The sequence below is a fragment of the Bombina bombina genome, chromosome 2, assembly GCF_027579735.1.
Source record: "Bombina bombina isolate aBomBom1 chromosome 2, aBomBom1.pri, whole genome shotgun sequence".
Taxonomy (NCBI): domain Eukaryota; kingdom Metazoa; phylum Chordata; class Amphibia; order Anura; family Bombinatoridae; genus Bombina; species Bombina bombina.
The window spans coordinates 113,401,669-113,414,984 of record NC_069500.1 but is presented as its reverse complement, the minus strand read 5'-3'; the positions used below and the strand labels follow the sequence as shown (position 1 = coordinate 113,414,984).

At 35.3% G+C, this 13,316-nt stretch overlaps 1 protein-coding gene across 1 annotated transcript in view; it reads left to right on the top strand.

Moving 5' to 3' along the window:
- FYB1 (FYN binding protein 1) overlaps positions 1-13,316 on the top strand; it is a 242,792-nt gene that overhangs the window by 193,658 nt on the left and 35,818 nt on the right. Inside the window, exons 5-10 of the mRNA XM_053701223.1 lie at positions 1,072-1,097; positions 1,696-1,742; positions 4,836-4,959; positions 5,764-5,920; positions 9,376-9,517; positions 9,715-9,743. Coding sequence (XP_053557198.1) covers positions 1,072-1,097; positions 1,696-1,742; positions 4,836-4,959; positions 5,764-5,920; positions 9,376-9,517; positions 9,715-9,743 — 525 coding nt within the window. The remainder of the gene's footprint in view (positions 1-1,071; positions 1,098-1,695; positions 1,743-4,835; positions 4,960-5,763; positions 5,921-9,375; positions 9,518-9,714; positions 9,744-13,316) is intronic.

The following is a 13,316-nucleotide window of genomic DNA, read 5'->3' as shown; positions in this document are numbered from 1 at the left end:
AGATATAAGAAAGTAACATTTGTTGTCTTAAAAGGACATAAAAGTGCAAAAAAATTGTATTATTGCTTCAATATAACTGTGTCAAGACCCAGAAAAGAGGTTAAACACATAGTTAAATTTGGCTTCAGAGCAGCACGTTAGCATTTTCTTTTTTAATTTTTATGTCACTTTAAGGTGACATTATTGTTAAAATTGAAAGGGCTCATCAGTTGATTTCATTTTCCATTGTATTAGAAAGATATTTCTAGCAAAAGCCATCTGTATTTTATGGACATATGCAATCTATTGAGTATGAGTACTTATGTCATGTGCATTCCCTGATTGTGCCATGTTAGAGAGCTGGCACTGATGATTATCACAGCTCATCAAGGACACGCCAGCTTTAGCTACAGTGAGGGAATAATGGTGCCCATGAGGTACAGACTTATAAATTATATAATTTGTAGCTCATGTGCAGAGTGGAAGCATTTACTTGAAGCATTTATGCTAATACTAGTGCAAAGCAAAAACATTTATAATAAAAATGTACTGATCTGCATTACAATTTCAACTAGAATATCTCCTTAGGGAAATAAACAACGTTCCTACTGAAAAATATGGTGAATTAAATTATAAGGAAGCAGTTTAGTTGAAAGTGGCTGATAGAAAGCATATAACACAAAGCTCCCATTTGAGAGCCACAAAAAATTACAGCTAAGCAGTAAGATATGGTCAGTGATTGGCTGCTACATCTATAAGTCTCTCTTAATTGGCTGACTGGCTTCGTCTTGTTCATGATCTGCACTCTGTAGTGGTTCCCAAGTGGAACTTTAGCAACAAAGAGCCTATAAAGAGATATAACTGAAGAATGAGGTTTATCTAAGCAAAGTTTGTGTTTGAAACTAATGGCTGCATTACCACATACACTTTTGCTTATATGGTTAAATGATAACATCCAGTTATCGTAATATGTATGTCATAGTTGTGAATTCTAGACATTGTAATTGTCTTTAAAGCACAAGCCAGTTGCATACTTATTAGATATTAAACTATTAATAGCAGATCTTTTAGTCTGTATATTTTATTTTACAGGTCCCTCAAACCCTGGCGAAGATATGGTATGTTTTATTTCAATTTGTAAAATACTGTTTGTTTCAAAACCAGTGAGTGCAATTTTTTATTGGACGCTTATATATTATATATATATATATATATATATATATACATACTGCAAAAATGCTTCTTTTACAAGTTATCTGTACTTTTGGGATAACCTTTAACGTGCACAGGAGCATAATGCGCATGCAACCTGCTTGCTGCCATATTGAAAGGGGTTTTGTCTAAAAAACAGTGATCATTTTTAAATGAAGCATTTTTATAAAGACTTTATATCCCTTAATATTTTAATGACCATCTGGATGTGAATTATGGCATGACGGACTGTGTGAAGTGTACATATGTCCAAATAGTCGGTCTGGTCATAGTTCATGTGCAGGTAGTCAATCAGCTCCCAGCTTTGTTATATGCCACTCCTACAACACCCTGACCAATCAGGGAGGCTGTAATACAACACACCACTGAGTAAAATAAAACTTTGGTCTTTGACTTGCAAAATACCCTTTAACAGGTTAAATGAGAACAGGTGGAATGAGAAGAAAACCTACAAACTTTTCATAAACCTGCAGATTATCCTAACATTTTCCATTTGTTTTCTAGAGTTTAGAAAGTGATGAAGAGTTCTATGACTGGATAGATGAAGAAAGGTATGATTTATTTTCAATATATTACTTATGAATTATAATAATGTTCTTATTTTTTTTTTACCATAGGGAGATTTTTTGAACGTTAATTGAAAACAGAATTTTTGTGCTGTATTTGATATGAAATGTTCATTGCCGATTTGCAAAAAAAAAAAATCATTATAAAAGTGTACAGTATTCTAGCGGGCAATGAAAAAACAAGTTGACAACAATTCACTGCATGTGTTGTTTGTGCGTCTATTCAAACCTAAAAATAAATTTAAAAAAATCATATCTGTTATGCTTTCTTTCAGGATTCAGATAAAACATACAATTTTAAACAATTTTCCAATTTACTTCTTTTATCAAATTTGCTTAATTCTCTTGGTGTAATTTGATGAAGGAGCAGCAACACGCTACTGGGAACGAGTTATGTGTGCATGTACCAATCACCAGCTAGCTCCCACCATTGTAGGATATGTACATACTATTTTTCAACAATAGATACCAAGAGAAAAAGCACATTTGAAAATAGAAATGAACTTAAAATGTCTTAAAATGAAATGCTCTATATGTAGGCTTACCATAATATTTAGAGATGAAACTGGGACCACCTGGTGCAGTGCCAGTGGGGGTGTGGTCAGGAGCGGTCCTTTTAAAGTAGTAGCTTTTATGTGTGTAATGTTTCGTGGATACTCTACCCTTCCTCAGTCAAACAAGTGAATCACACAGTTTAAATAGACCATAACACCACCCCCTAGTGAAAAAGACACCATTACGTTGTCATGGCAAATAAATCATTAATCTAAATATCAGATGCTAAATAATGCCAAACATCAAGCATAATTATCACTTTCATAATTATCAATTTCACAATTTAATATCTGCAGTGTAATATGTGTTTTATGTGTCTAATTAAGGAACAGAGCCAAATACTGATAAGGCATAAATACAACATTGAATGAAAGTAAAAAAGAAACACGTACCTACTAAAGCTGTTTAAGAGACTACTCTATACCATAATGCAGGAAGATTATAGCCAAAATGCTATCCTGCAGGAAGTAAAGCAAGAGCCACGCCAAAAATCCTGCCTGTCTGTACTTCCTAGTCATACCCATATGATTCCCCTAAAGGTGTATTAACGGCAATGACACCAGGGGTCGGGGGGGGGGATGTTAAATTCTTAGAAAAATAAACCAAGTAGTACTACAAAATTAAAAAAACCCTATGCTGCTCACTCAGCCTGTATTACTAAATGTAAACTTTGAAGGACACGAACGTTAAGCTAAGCAGGGCTGTATGTAACAAAGTACCAGCATCCAACTATGCTGGAGAGCCACAGTCCAGTCATTTTGAATAATGTGTCTGGGTTTCAGGTGGTCTGAAACCCGGACACAAGATTTGAAAACTGGAGGTCGCAACCCTACTGGGACAGAATGAACAACCGGGTGGGACACTGTGACAGCGCCTCCAAACCGGGACAATCCCAGTAAAAGTGGGACTTCTGGTAAGCCTATATATATGAGTCATGCAAGTATCATTTTGCCTTTCCTAACCCTTTAAAAAACAGTTCAAGCTGTTTAAATTTAAATAATAACTAATAAAGCAATGTCAGTTCTGTAAATTCCTACTTATTTGTTCATGATATCTAGGAGGCCCTGGATATAATCCTAGGTAACAGATTTTTTAGTTTATAAGATCTGAAGGTTTACAAGATCTTATATCACAGAAACAACATGGAAGCAAAGAAGTAGCTTAATAATATACAACAATGTACAGTATATGTAATGTGTTGTACAATACATAAATGCTCAAGAAAAAAATATGCATTTTTAAATGGCAGCGACAGAGAAATAATGAGTTCTCAAGTACTAACCCCATCTAGGTATAATCCTAATAAGGTAAAACCAAATGCAAACTAATATAATGCTTTTTTATTATTATTTTTGACAAATAATGGAAAATGTGGCATGACATAAGATTCCCTAATGTTGACATTCAATTTATTTTGATAATTGTTCCCTGATATTTGCTTTGTTTTTTGTGGATTTGTGCACAAAAAGTGTAATTTGATTTAAATTCATTATTCTAAATTCAAAAATACGCTGAGGTACAGCCAACCAGAGGCTGTAGTGTTCAAGCCATTACTTTCAATAGCATAGCACTTCGAACCCAAGTACATATAGCTAGATATAGACAGATATATAGATAGATAGATAGATAGATAGATAGATAGATAGATAGATAGATAGATAGATAGATAGATAGATAGATAGATAGATAGATATAGACATACATATAGATAGATAGATTGATAAATAGATGATAGATAATAGATAGATAGATAGATATAGACAGATAGATATAGATAGATAGATAGATAGATAGATATAGATAGACAGACAGACATATAGATAGCGATAGACAGATAGATATAGATAGAGATAGATAGATAGATGGATAGATAGATATAGATAGATAGATAGACAGACAGACAGATAGATATATACAGATAGATATATACAGATAGATATAGATAGATATAGATAGATATAGATAGATAGATAGATAGATAGATAGATATAGACAGATAGATATAGATAGATTGATAAATAGATGATAGATAGATATACACATGCCTAAGTTTCTATCTGCAATAATACCTAATTAAGTACTTGCATTTTTTAAATTTTCTCTGTGTACAAATTGACACTATACTCTGCATATTTGCTATAGGGATTTCCTTGATTGGTTTTTCACATAATAAAAATATGTGAAATTAAATGTTTTCAAAACCTCGCCGGCATTAAGAGAAATCACACAAAATCTTTGGGATTGTTTTCAGACCTAGTATTGTAATGTAGGAGTCTCTGTTTCACATAAAGAACACTACATAGCAACAAAAACATTTCTCAAGATAAAATTTGTGTTTCTATTAATTGCAGCCTTTCAGATTATTATTTTTCAACAGTCAGATTTTAGGTCTAACTATATGGTCACAGATATTCATGTTTTAATATTTGTTCACATTGCAACTTCATACAGAACGTTTTTTATATAAATGTACAGAATCCATATGTTGTATTTTTATGCATTTTTTTTTCTTTCTTTTTTTAGTCTACAAAATAAAAAGGAACAAGCTGCAAAGAATGAAAAAGAGGAAAAGAAAAAAATTGAGCAAATTAAAAAAGAACAAAAGGAAAAAGAAAAGAAGGAACAAGAAATCAGAAAACGATTCAAAGTAAGAGTAGTTTTATTTTTAACTTACTGACCTGAAAGTTGACTCTCTTCCTCAGTCTTTCAGACACTCTCCCAGCTTTCAGACCTTTAAAGGGACAGTAAAGTCATAATTAGACATTCGTGATTTAGATAGAGAATACAATTTTAAACAACTTTACAATTTACTTATATTATTTAATTTACGTCCTTCTCTTGTTATCCTTTGTTGAAAGGTTTATCTAGGCAAGCTCAGGAGCAGCAAAGAACATAGGTTCTAGCTGCTCATTGGTGGCTGCATATATATACTGATTATCATTGGCTCACCCATGTGTTTAGTTACAAACCAGTAGTGCATTGCTGCTCCTTCAACAAATGATACCAAGAGAATGAAGAACATTTAATAATAAAAGTAAACTGGAAAGTCGTTTAAAATTATATATTCTACCTAAATCATGAAAGAAAAATTTTGGGTTTCATGTCCCCTTAAAACCTCCCTTAAAACTTACCTTTTTAGAGAAGCCTACCACCTAACCTTATAAGTTTATTGCTCATTGAATGCTTATTCTCCAAACCGGAAACTCATCATCCCCCAACGAACTATGCAAAAATCACGTTTCAGCCCCCTTTTTTATTCTAACTACCACGACTCCCCGAACAGCACTGAGAATACTGTTGGTGCAATACAAAGAAAGAAAATGATTATATTGAATATATTGCTTCTGAGAAACAGTGTTCACAACACATTTGTCGGACTGATGTAAAGTATGTAAGAATCCCACTCTCCACTTTTTTCTTGTAATTAAATGTTCTCTTACTATTATTTCAGTTAACAGGTCCCATCGAGGTCCTTCATCAAGGTTGGTCTTGTGTTGCTCATAAAGGTGGCAAAAATGAACTGAGCTTCAAGGAAGGAGAACAGATAGAAATCATTCGTATTACAGATAACCCTGAAGGCAAATGGTTGGGTAGAATAAAAGGAACTTGTAAGTAAAATAATTTGTTAAATTTCATTCAGGAACATTTTGTTATTACAATATACCAGCTCTGTATAAAAGTCTGGACCAGAAAAAAAATATATAATGAAATAGCTTTGCAATATACTTTAAGGATTTATTTTTCCAACTTTTTTATTTAATTCAGTGATTACCTTGCAAAAATTAAAGTTCTTTTATTTCTGTACTACAAAAAAATATATATTATAACCTCCAAAACCCTGTATGGGCCGCTATTTTACATGTGGCTACCCTTGATAACAATTTAGTAAGGTGGTCACAATAACAACATGGGTATCTGTAATTTTTCAATATTATTTGTTAACATTTTAACAAAAAAAATATTTTTTACATTTTTGCTGCAACTATCTCACAAGTTATGAAATATATTATAATAATGTTATATTCTGAATCTGCTTGGCCAGCTGAAACATCCTATATAATAAAAGGCCAAGTGTGTTTGTCCGAAGCTGTCATGCGCAGTAGAGACTGCACGCGAGGACAAACACACCTGGCCTTAGAGTCCCTACCTGAAAAGTTGGTCTTGTGTTGCTCATAAAGGTGGCAAAAATGAACTGAGCTTCAAGGAAGGAGAACAGATAGAAATCATTCGTATTACAGATAACCCTGAAGGCAAATGGTTGGGTAGAATAAAAGGAACTTGTAAGTAAAATAATTTGTTAAATTTCATTCAGGAACATTTTGTTATTACAATATACCAGCTCTGTATAAAAGTCTGGACCAGAAAAAAAAATATATAATGAAATAGCTTTGCAATATACTTTAAGGATTTATTTTTCCAACTTTTTTATTTAATTCAGTGATTACCTTGCAAAAATTAAAGTTCTTTTATTTCTGTACTACAAAAAAATATATATTATAACCTCCAAAACCCTGTATGGGCCGCTATTTTACATGTGGCTACCCTTGATAACAATTTAGTAAGGTGGTCACAATAACAACATGGGTATCTGTAATTTTTCAATATTATTTGTTAACATTTTAACAAAAAAAATATTTTTTACATTTTTGCTGCAACTATCTCACAAGTTATGAAATATATTATAATAATGTTATATTCTGAATCTGCTTGGCCAGCTGAAACATCCTATATAATAAAAGGCCAAGTGTGTTTGTCCGAAGCTGTCATGCGCAGTAGAGACTGCACGCGAGGACAAACACACCTGGCCTTAGAGTCCCTACCTGAAAAGCTGGTGCGGGCGAATGTGGGCGTGGCCGGGTGTGAACTGTGTGACAGGGCGTGGTCGGATGGGGCGTGGTCAGACAGGGCGTGGTCGGGCACGGCCACGCACGAGAGGGATAGAGGGGAGAGAATAAGAAAGAGAAGGAGAGAGAGATAGAAAGAGAGGGGGAAAGAACAAAATAGATAGGAAAGAGCAAGAGAGGGGAGAGAGAGAAAATAAGAGGGGGAAAGAGAGAGAGCAAAAGAGAGGGGGAGAGAAAGCAAAAGAGAGGGATGGAGAGAGTGAGCAAAAGAAAGGTGGGAGAGAGTGCAAAAGAGAGGGGGAGAGCGCAAAAGAGAGAGAGCGCAAAAGAGAGGGATGGGGAGAGAGACAGAACAAAAGAGAGGGGGGAGAGAGAGAGAGCACAAAAGAGAGGGCGAAGAGAGAGCGCAAAAGAGAGGGGGGAGAGAGAGAGTGCAAAAGAGAGTGGGGAGAGATCGCAAAAGAGAGGGGGGAAAAGAGAGAGCGCAAAAGAGAGGGGGGAGAAAGTGCAAAAGAGGGGGAGAGAGAGAGCGCAAAATAGATGGGGAGAGAGAGCGCAAAAGACAGGGGGAGAGAGAGCGCAAAAGAGAGGAGGGAGAGAGCGCAAAAGAGAGGGGGAAGAGAGAGCAAAAGAGAGGGGGAGAGAGAGAGCGCAAAAGAGAGGGGGGAGAGAGCAAAAGAGAGGGGGGAGAGAAAGCAAAAGAGAGGGGGAGAGAGGGAGCAAAAGAGAGGGGAAAGAGCAAAAGAGAGGGGAGAGAGAGCAAAAGAGAGTGGGGGATAGAGAGAGCCAAAGAGAGGGGGTAGAGAGAGCAAAAGAGAGGTGGAGCGAGAGAGAGCGCACAAAAGAGGGGGGAGAGAGAGCAAAAGAGAGGGGGAAGGAGAGAATGCAAGGGGTGGGACCGTTGTACTCCAAAAAATGGCCGTGTGAATGGACTTTTAAAGACAGTATTGCTTTTTTGTTGAACTTTTACTGCTGTTAAAAAATGTAGGCTTTGATTGAGAGCAATAGGCTTGAGTTTCATAAAGTCAAATAAAGATATAGAAACATAGAAACATAGATATTGACGGCAGATAAGAGCCATAGGCCCAGCAAGTCTGCCCGACCTTACCTAACAGTATAAACTTATCTAGTTCGTAGGATAGCCCTATGCTTGTCCCATGCATTTTTAAAGTCCCCCACAGTGTTTGTTGCTACTACCTCTTGAGGAAGTTTATTCCATAAATCAATCACTCTTTCTGTAAAGAAGTGCTTCCTCAAATTACTCCTGAATCTACTACCCTTTAGCTTGAGCTCATGACCCCTTGTTCTTGAATTTTCCATTTTATGTAAAATACCCACAGCCTCAGTTTTACTAAACCCTTTAATGTACTTGAAAGTACTCTTTCCTCTAAGCTATACATATTTAGGTCATTGAGCCTGTCCTGGTAAGTTATCCTGGTATATATATATATATATATATATATATATATATATATATATATATATACATATACATATATATATATATATATATATATATATATATATATATATATATATATATATATATTACAATAAACAGTTATGCCTCAGGAAATTTCAAATTGGGTCAAATTTGACCCACTTTGAAAAATCCTGAGGCATCATTGATTATTGTAATCTATGTATAATGAGTGTATACCCAGGTGGTTGTTCCAGGAGGGCAGATTCATACTTGGAACTATATATATACATTATATATATATATATATATATATATATATATATACACACATATAAATATATTAAAGCAGGCTACTGTAGGTTGTAGGCTTACAAATATAGCATATATATATATATATATATATATATATATATATATATATATATAAAGTCCAGAAAAGAGCACTCTCATCTTGTAATCAGCTGCCAGGGTGCAAACGGTTAAATATAAAGGATAGGAGGCACTCTATGGTCTTTTTAAGTGTACTAATAAACAACACTTAAAAAGGCCAGAGAGTGCCTCATTCTATCCTATATATATATATATGGATTAATGACCATTACAGCTTAAGGAATGTTCTTGTTAAATCATCTTATAACGGGAACAATAACAGTGTAAGTGTTGTGTTAGTTTAATGGACATTATTATGTTTAAAGGTAAAGTACCACATATATATGCATATGTTTAAAAATTGCTTTAATGTCCCTTTAAGACTTTCACAGAGCAAAGCATTTTGACTTTGTACAATGTGTTACAGATGGATATATAAAAACAACTATGGTAAACATTAACTATGATTCACTAAAAAGGAAAAGGTCGACAATAGGTCTTCCAATAAAGCCAGAAACAATTGAGCAAGAAATATATGATGATGTGGGAGAGCAAGACAGCACAAGCAGGTAGGGGAAAAAAACTTTATTTAAAATTGTGCAGAAACGTAACAATTCATTGTTATTTCAACGTTTCTGTTATTAATAATAATAACTATAATAATCCTGTGGCTTATTTGTACATTTATAATTGCAGTACAAACAGATGCAGAGTGTTAGCTGTATGATTAATATGACCACTATTGTTTCTTTTCTTTTTTTTTTAGCCAGAGCATGGGCGGAAGTGGAGGCGGATGTAAGTTTTTAGAATGCCCATATCTGTATTTTCTGTTTGTGTGTCTTACATACTTATTAAAGGGTCATGAAACCCAAAACTTTTCTTTCATAATTCAGACAGACCGTGGGATTTTAAATAACTTTCCAATTTACTTCTATCATCTAATTTGCTTTATTCTCTTAGGCCTAGATTTGGAGTTTGGCGGTAGCCGTGAAAACCAGCGTTAGAGGCTCCTAACGCTGGTTTTAGGCTACCGCCGGTATTTGGAGTCAGTCAAAAAAGGGTCTAACGCTCACTTTTCAGCCGCAACTTTTCCATACTGCAGATCCCCTTACGTAAATTGCGTATCCTATCTTTTCAATGGGATCTTTCTAACTCCGGTATTTAGAGTCGTGTCTGAAGTGAGCGTTAGAAATCTAACGACAAAACTCCAGCCGCAGAAAAAAGTCAGTAGTTAAGAGCTTTCTGGGCTAACGCCGGTTCATAAAGCTCTTAACTACTGTGCTCTAAAGTACACTAACACCCATAAACTACCTATGCACCCCTAAACCGAGGCCCCCCCACATCGCCGACACTCGATTAAATTTTTTAACCCCTAATCTGCCGACCGCCACCTACGTTATACTTATGTACCCCTAATCTGCTGCCCCTAACACCGCCGACCCCTATATTATATTTATTAACCCCTAACCTGTCCCCCACAACGTCGCCGCCACCTACCTACAATAATTAACCCCTAATCTGCCGACCGCAAAGAGCCGCCACCTACATTATAGCTATGTACCCCTAATCTGCTGCCCCTAACACCGCCGACCCCTATATTATATTTATTAACCCCTAATCTGCCCTCCCTAACATCGCCAACACCTAACTTCAATTATTAACCCCTAATCTGCCGACCGAATCTCGCCGCTATTCTAATAAATGTATTAACCCCTAAAGCTAAGTCTAACCCTAACACTAACACCCCCCTAAGTTAAATATAATTTAAATCTAACGAAATTAATTAACTCTTATTAAATAAATTATTCCTATTTAAAGCTAAATACTTACCTGTAAAATAAATCCTAATATAGCTACAATATAAATTATAATGATATTATAGCTATTTTAGGATTTATATTTATTTTACAGGTAACTTTGTATTTATTTTAACCAGTTACAATAGCTATTAAATAGTTAAGAACTATTTAATAGCTAAAATAGTTAAAATAATTACAAAATTACCTGTAAAATAAATCCTAACCTAAGTTACAATTAAACCTAACACTACACTATCAATAAATTAATTAAATACAATACCTACAAATAACTACAATGAAATAAACTAACTAAAGTACAAAAAATAAAAAAGAACTAAGTTACAAAAAATAAAAAAATATTTACAAACATAAGAAAAATATTACAACAATTTTAAACTAATTACACCTACTCTAAGCCCCCTAATAAAATAACAAAGCCCCCCAAAATAAAAAATGCCCTACCCTATTCTAAATTACAAAAGTTCAAAGCTCATTTACCTTACCAGCCCTGAACAGGGCCCTTTGCGGGGCATGCCCCAAAGAATTCAGATCTTTTGCCTGTAAAAAAAAACATACAATACCCCCCCCCCAACATTATAACCCACCACCCACATACCCCTAATCTAACCCAAACCCCCCTTAAATAAACCTAACAGTAAGCCCCTGAAGATCTTCCTACCTTATCTTCACCTCACCGGGTATCACCGATCGGTCCTGGCTCCAAAATCTTCATCTAAGCCCAAGCGGGGGCTAGACATCCATCATCCGACGGCTGAAGAAGTCCAGAAGAGGCTCCAAAGTCTTCATCCTATCCGGAAAGAAGAGTAGATCCGGACCGGCAACCATCATCTTCCAAGCGGCATCTTCTATCTTCATCCGATGAGGACCGGCTCCATCTTGAAGACCTCCATCGCGGATTCATCCTTCTTCTCCGACGACTAGACGACGAATGACGGTTCCTTTAAATGATGTCATCCAAGATGGCGTCCCTCGAATTCCGATTGGCTGATAGGATTCTATTGTATGTTTTTTTTTACCGGCAAAAGAGCTGAACTTCTTGGGGCATGCCCCGCAAAGGGCCCTGTTCAGGGCTGGTAAGGTAAAAGAGCTTTGAACTTTAGTAATTTAGAATAGGGTAGGGCATTTTTTTATTTTGGGGGGCTTTGATATTTTATTAGGGGGCTTAGAGTAGGTGTAATTAGTTTAAAATTGTTGTAATATATTTCTAATGTTTGTAAATATTTTTTTATTTTTTGTAACTTAGTTCTTTTTTATTTTTTGTACTTTAGTTAGTTTATTTCATTGTATTTATTTGTAGGAATTGTATTTAATTTATTTATTGATAGTGTAGTGTTAGGTTTAATTGTAGATAATTATAGGTATTTTATTTAATTTATTTATTGATAGTGTAGTGTTAGGTTTAATTGTAACTTAGGTTAGGATTTATTTTACAGGTAAATTTGTAATTATTTTAACTATTTTAGCTATTAAATAGTTCTTAACTATTTAATAGCTATTGTACCTGGTTAAAATAAATACAAAGTTACCTGTAAAATAAATATTAATCCTAAAATAGCTATAATATCATTATAATTTATATTGTAGCTATATTAGGATGTATTTTACAGGTAAGTATTTAGCTTTAAATAGGAATAATTTATTTAATAAGAGTTAATTAATTTCGTTAGATTAAAATTATATTTAATTTAGGGGGGTGTTAGTGTTAGGGTTAGACTTAGATTTAGGGGTTAATCCATTTAATCCATTTATTAGAATAGCGGTGAGCTCCAGTCGGCAGATTAGGGGTTAATAATTGAAGTTAGGTGTCGGCGATGTTAGGGAGGGCAGATTAGGGGTTAATACTATTTATTATAGGGTTAGTGAGGTGGATTAGGGGTTAATAACTTTATAATAATAGCGGTGCGGTCCGCTCGGCAGATTAGGGGTTAATAAGTGTAGGCAGGTGGAGGCGACGTTGTGGGGGGCAGATTAGGGGTTAATAAATATAATATAGTGCTGGGCGGTGTTAGGGGCAGCAGATTAGGGGTACATAGGGATAATGTAAGTAGCGGCAGTTTACGGAGCGGCAGATTAGGGGTTAAAAATAATATACAGGGGTCAGCGATAGTGGGGGCGGCAGAATAGGGGTTAATAAGTATAAGGTTAGGGGTGTTTAGACTCGGGGTACATGTTAGAGTGTTAGGTGCAGACGTAGGAAGTGTTTCCCCATAGGAAACAATGGGGCTGCGTTAGGAGCTGAACGCAGCTTTTTTGCAGGTGTTAGGTTTTTTTTCAGCTCAAACAGCCCCATTGTTTCCTATGGGGGAATCGTGCATGAGCACGTTTTTGAGGCTGGCCGCGTCCGTAAGCAACTCTGGTATTGAGAGTTGAAGTTGCGTTAAATATGCTATACGCTCCTTTTTTGGAGCCTAACGCAGCCATTCTGTGGACTCTCAATACCAGAGTTATTTTAAAGGTGCGGCCAGAAAAAAGCCAGCGTTAGCTACGCGGGTCGTTACCGACAAAACTCTAAATCTAGCCGTAAGTGTCCATAGTTTAAAAAACATGC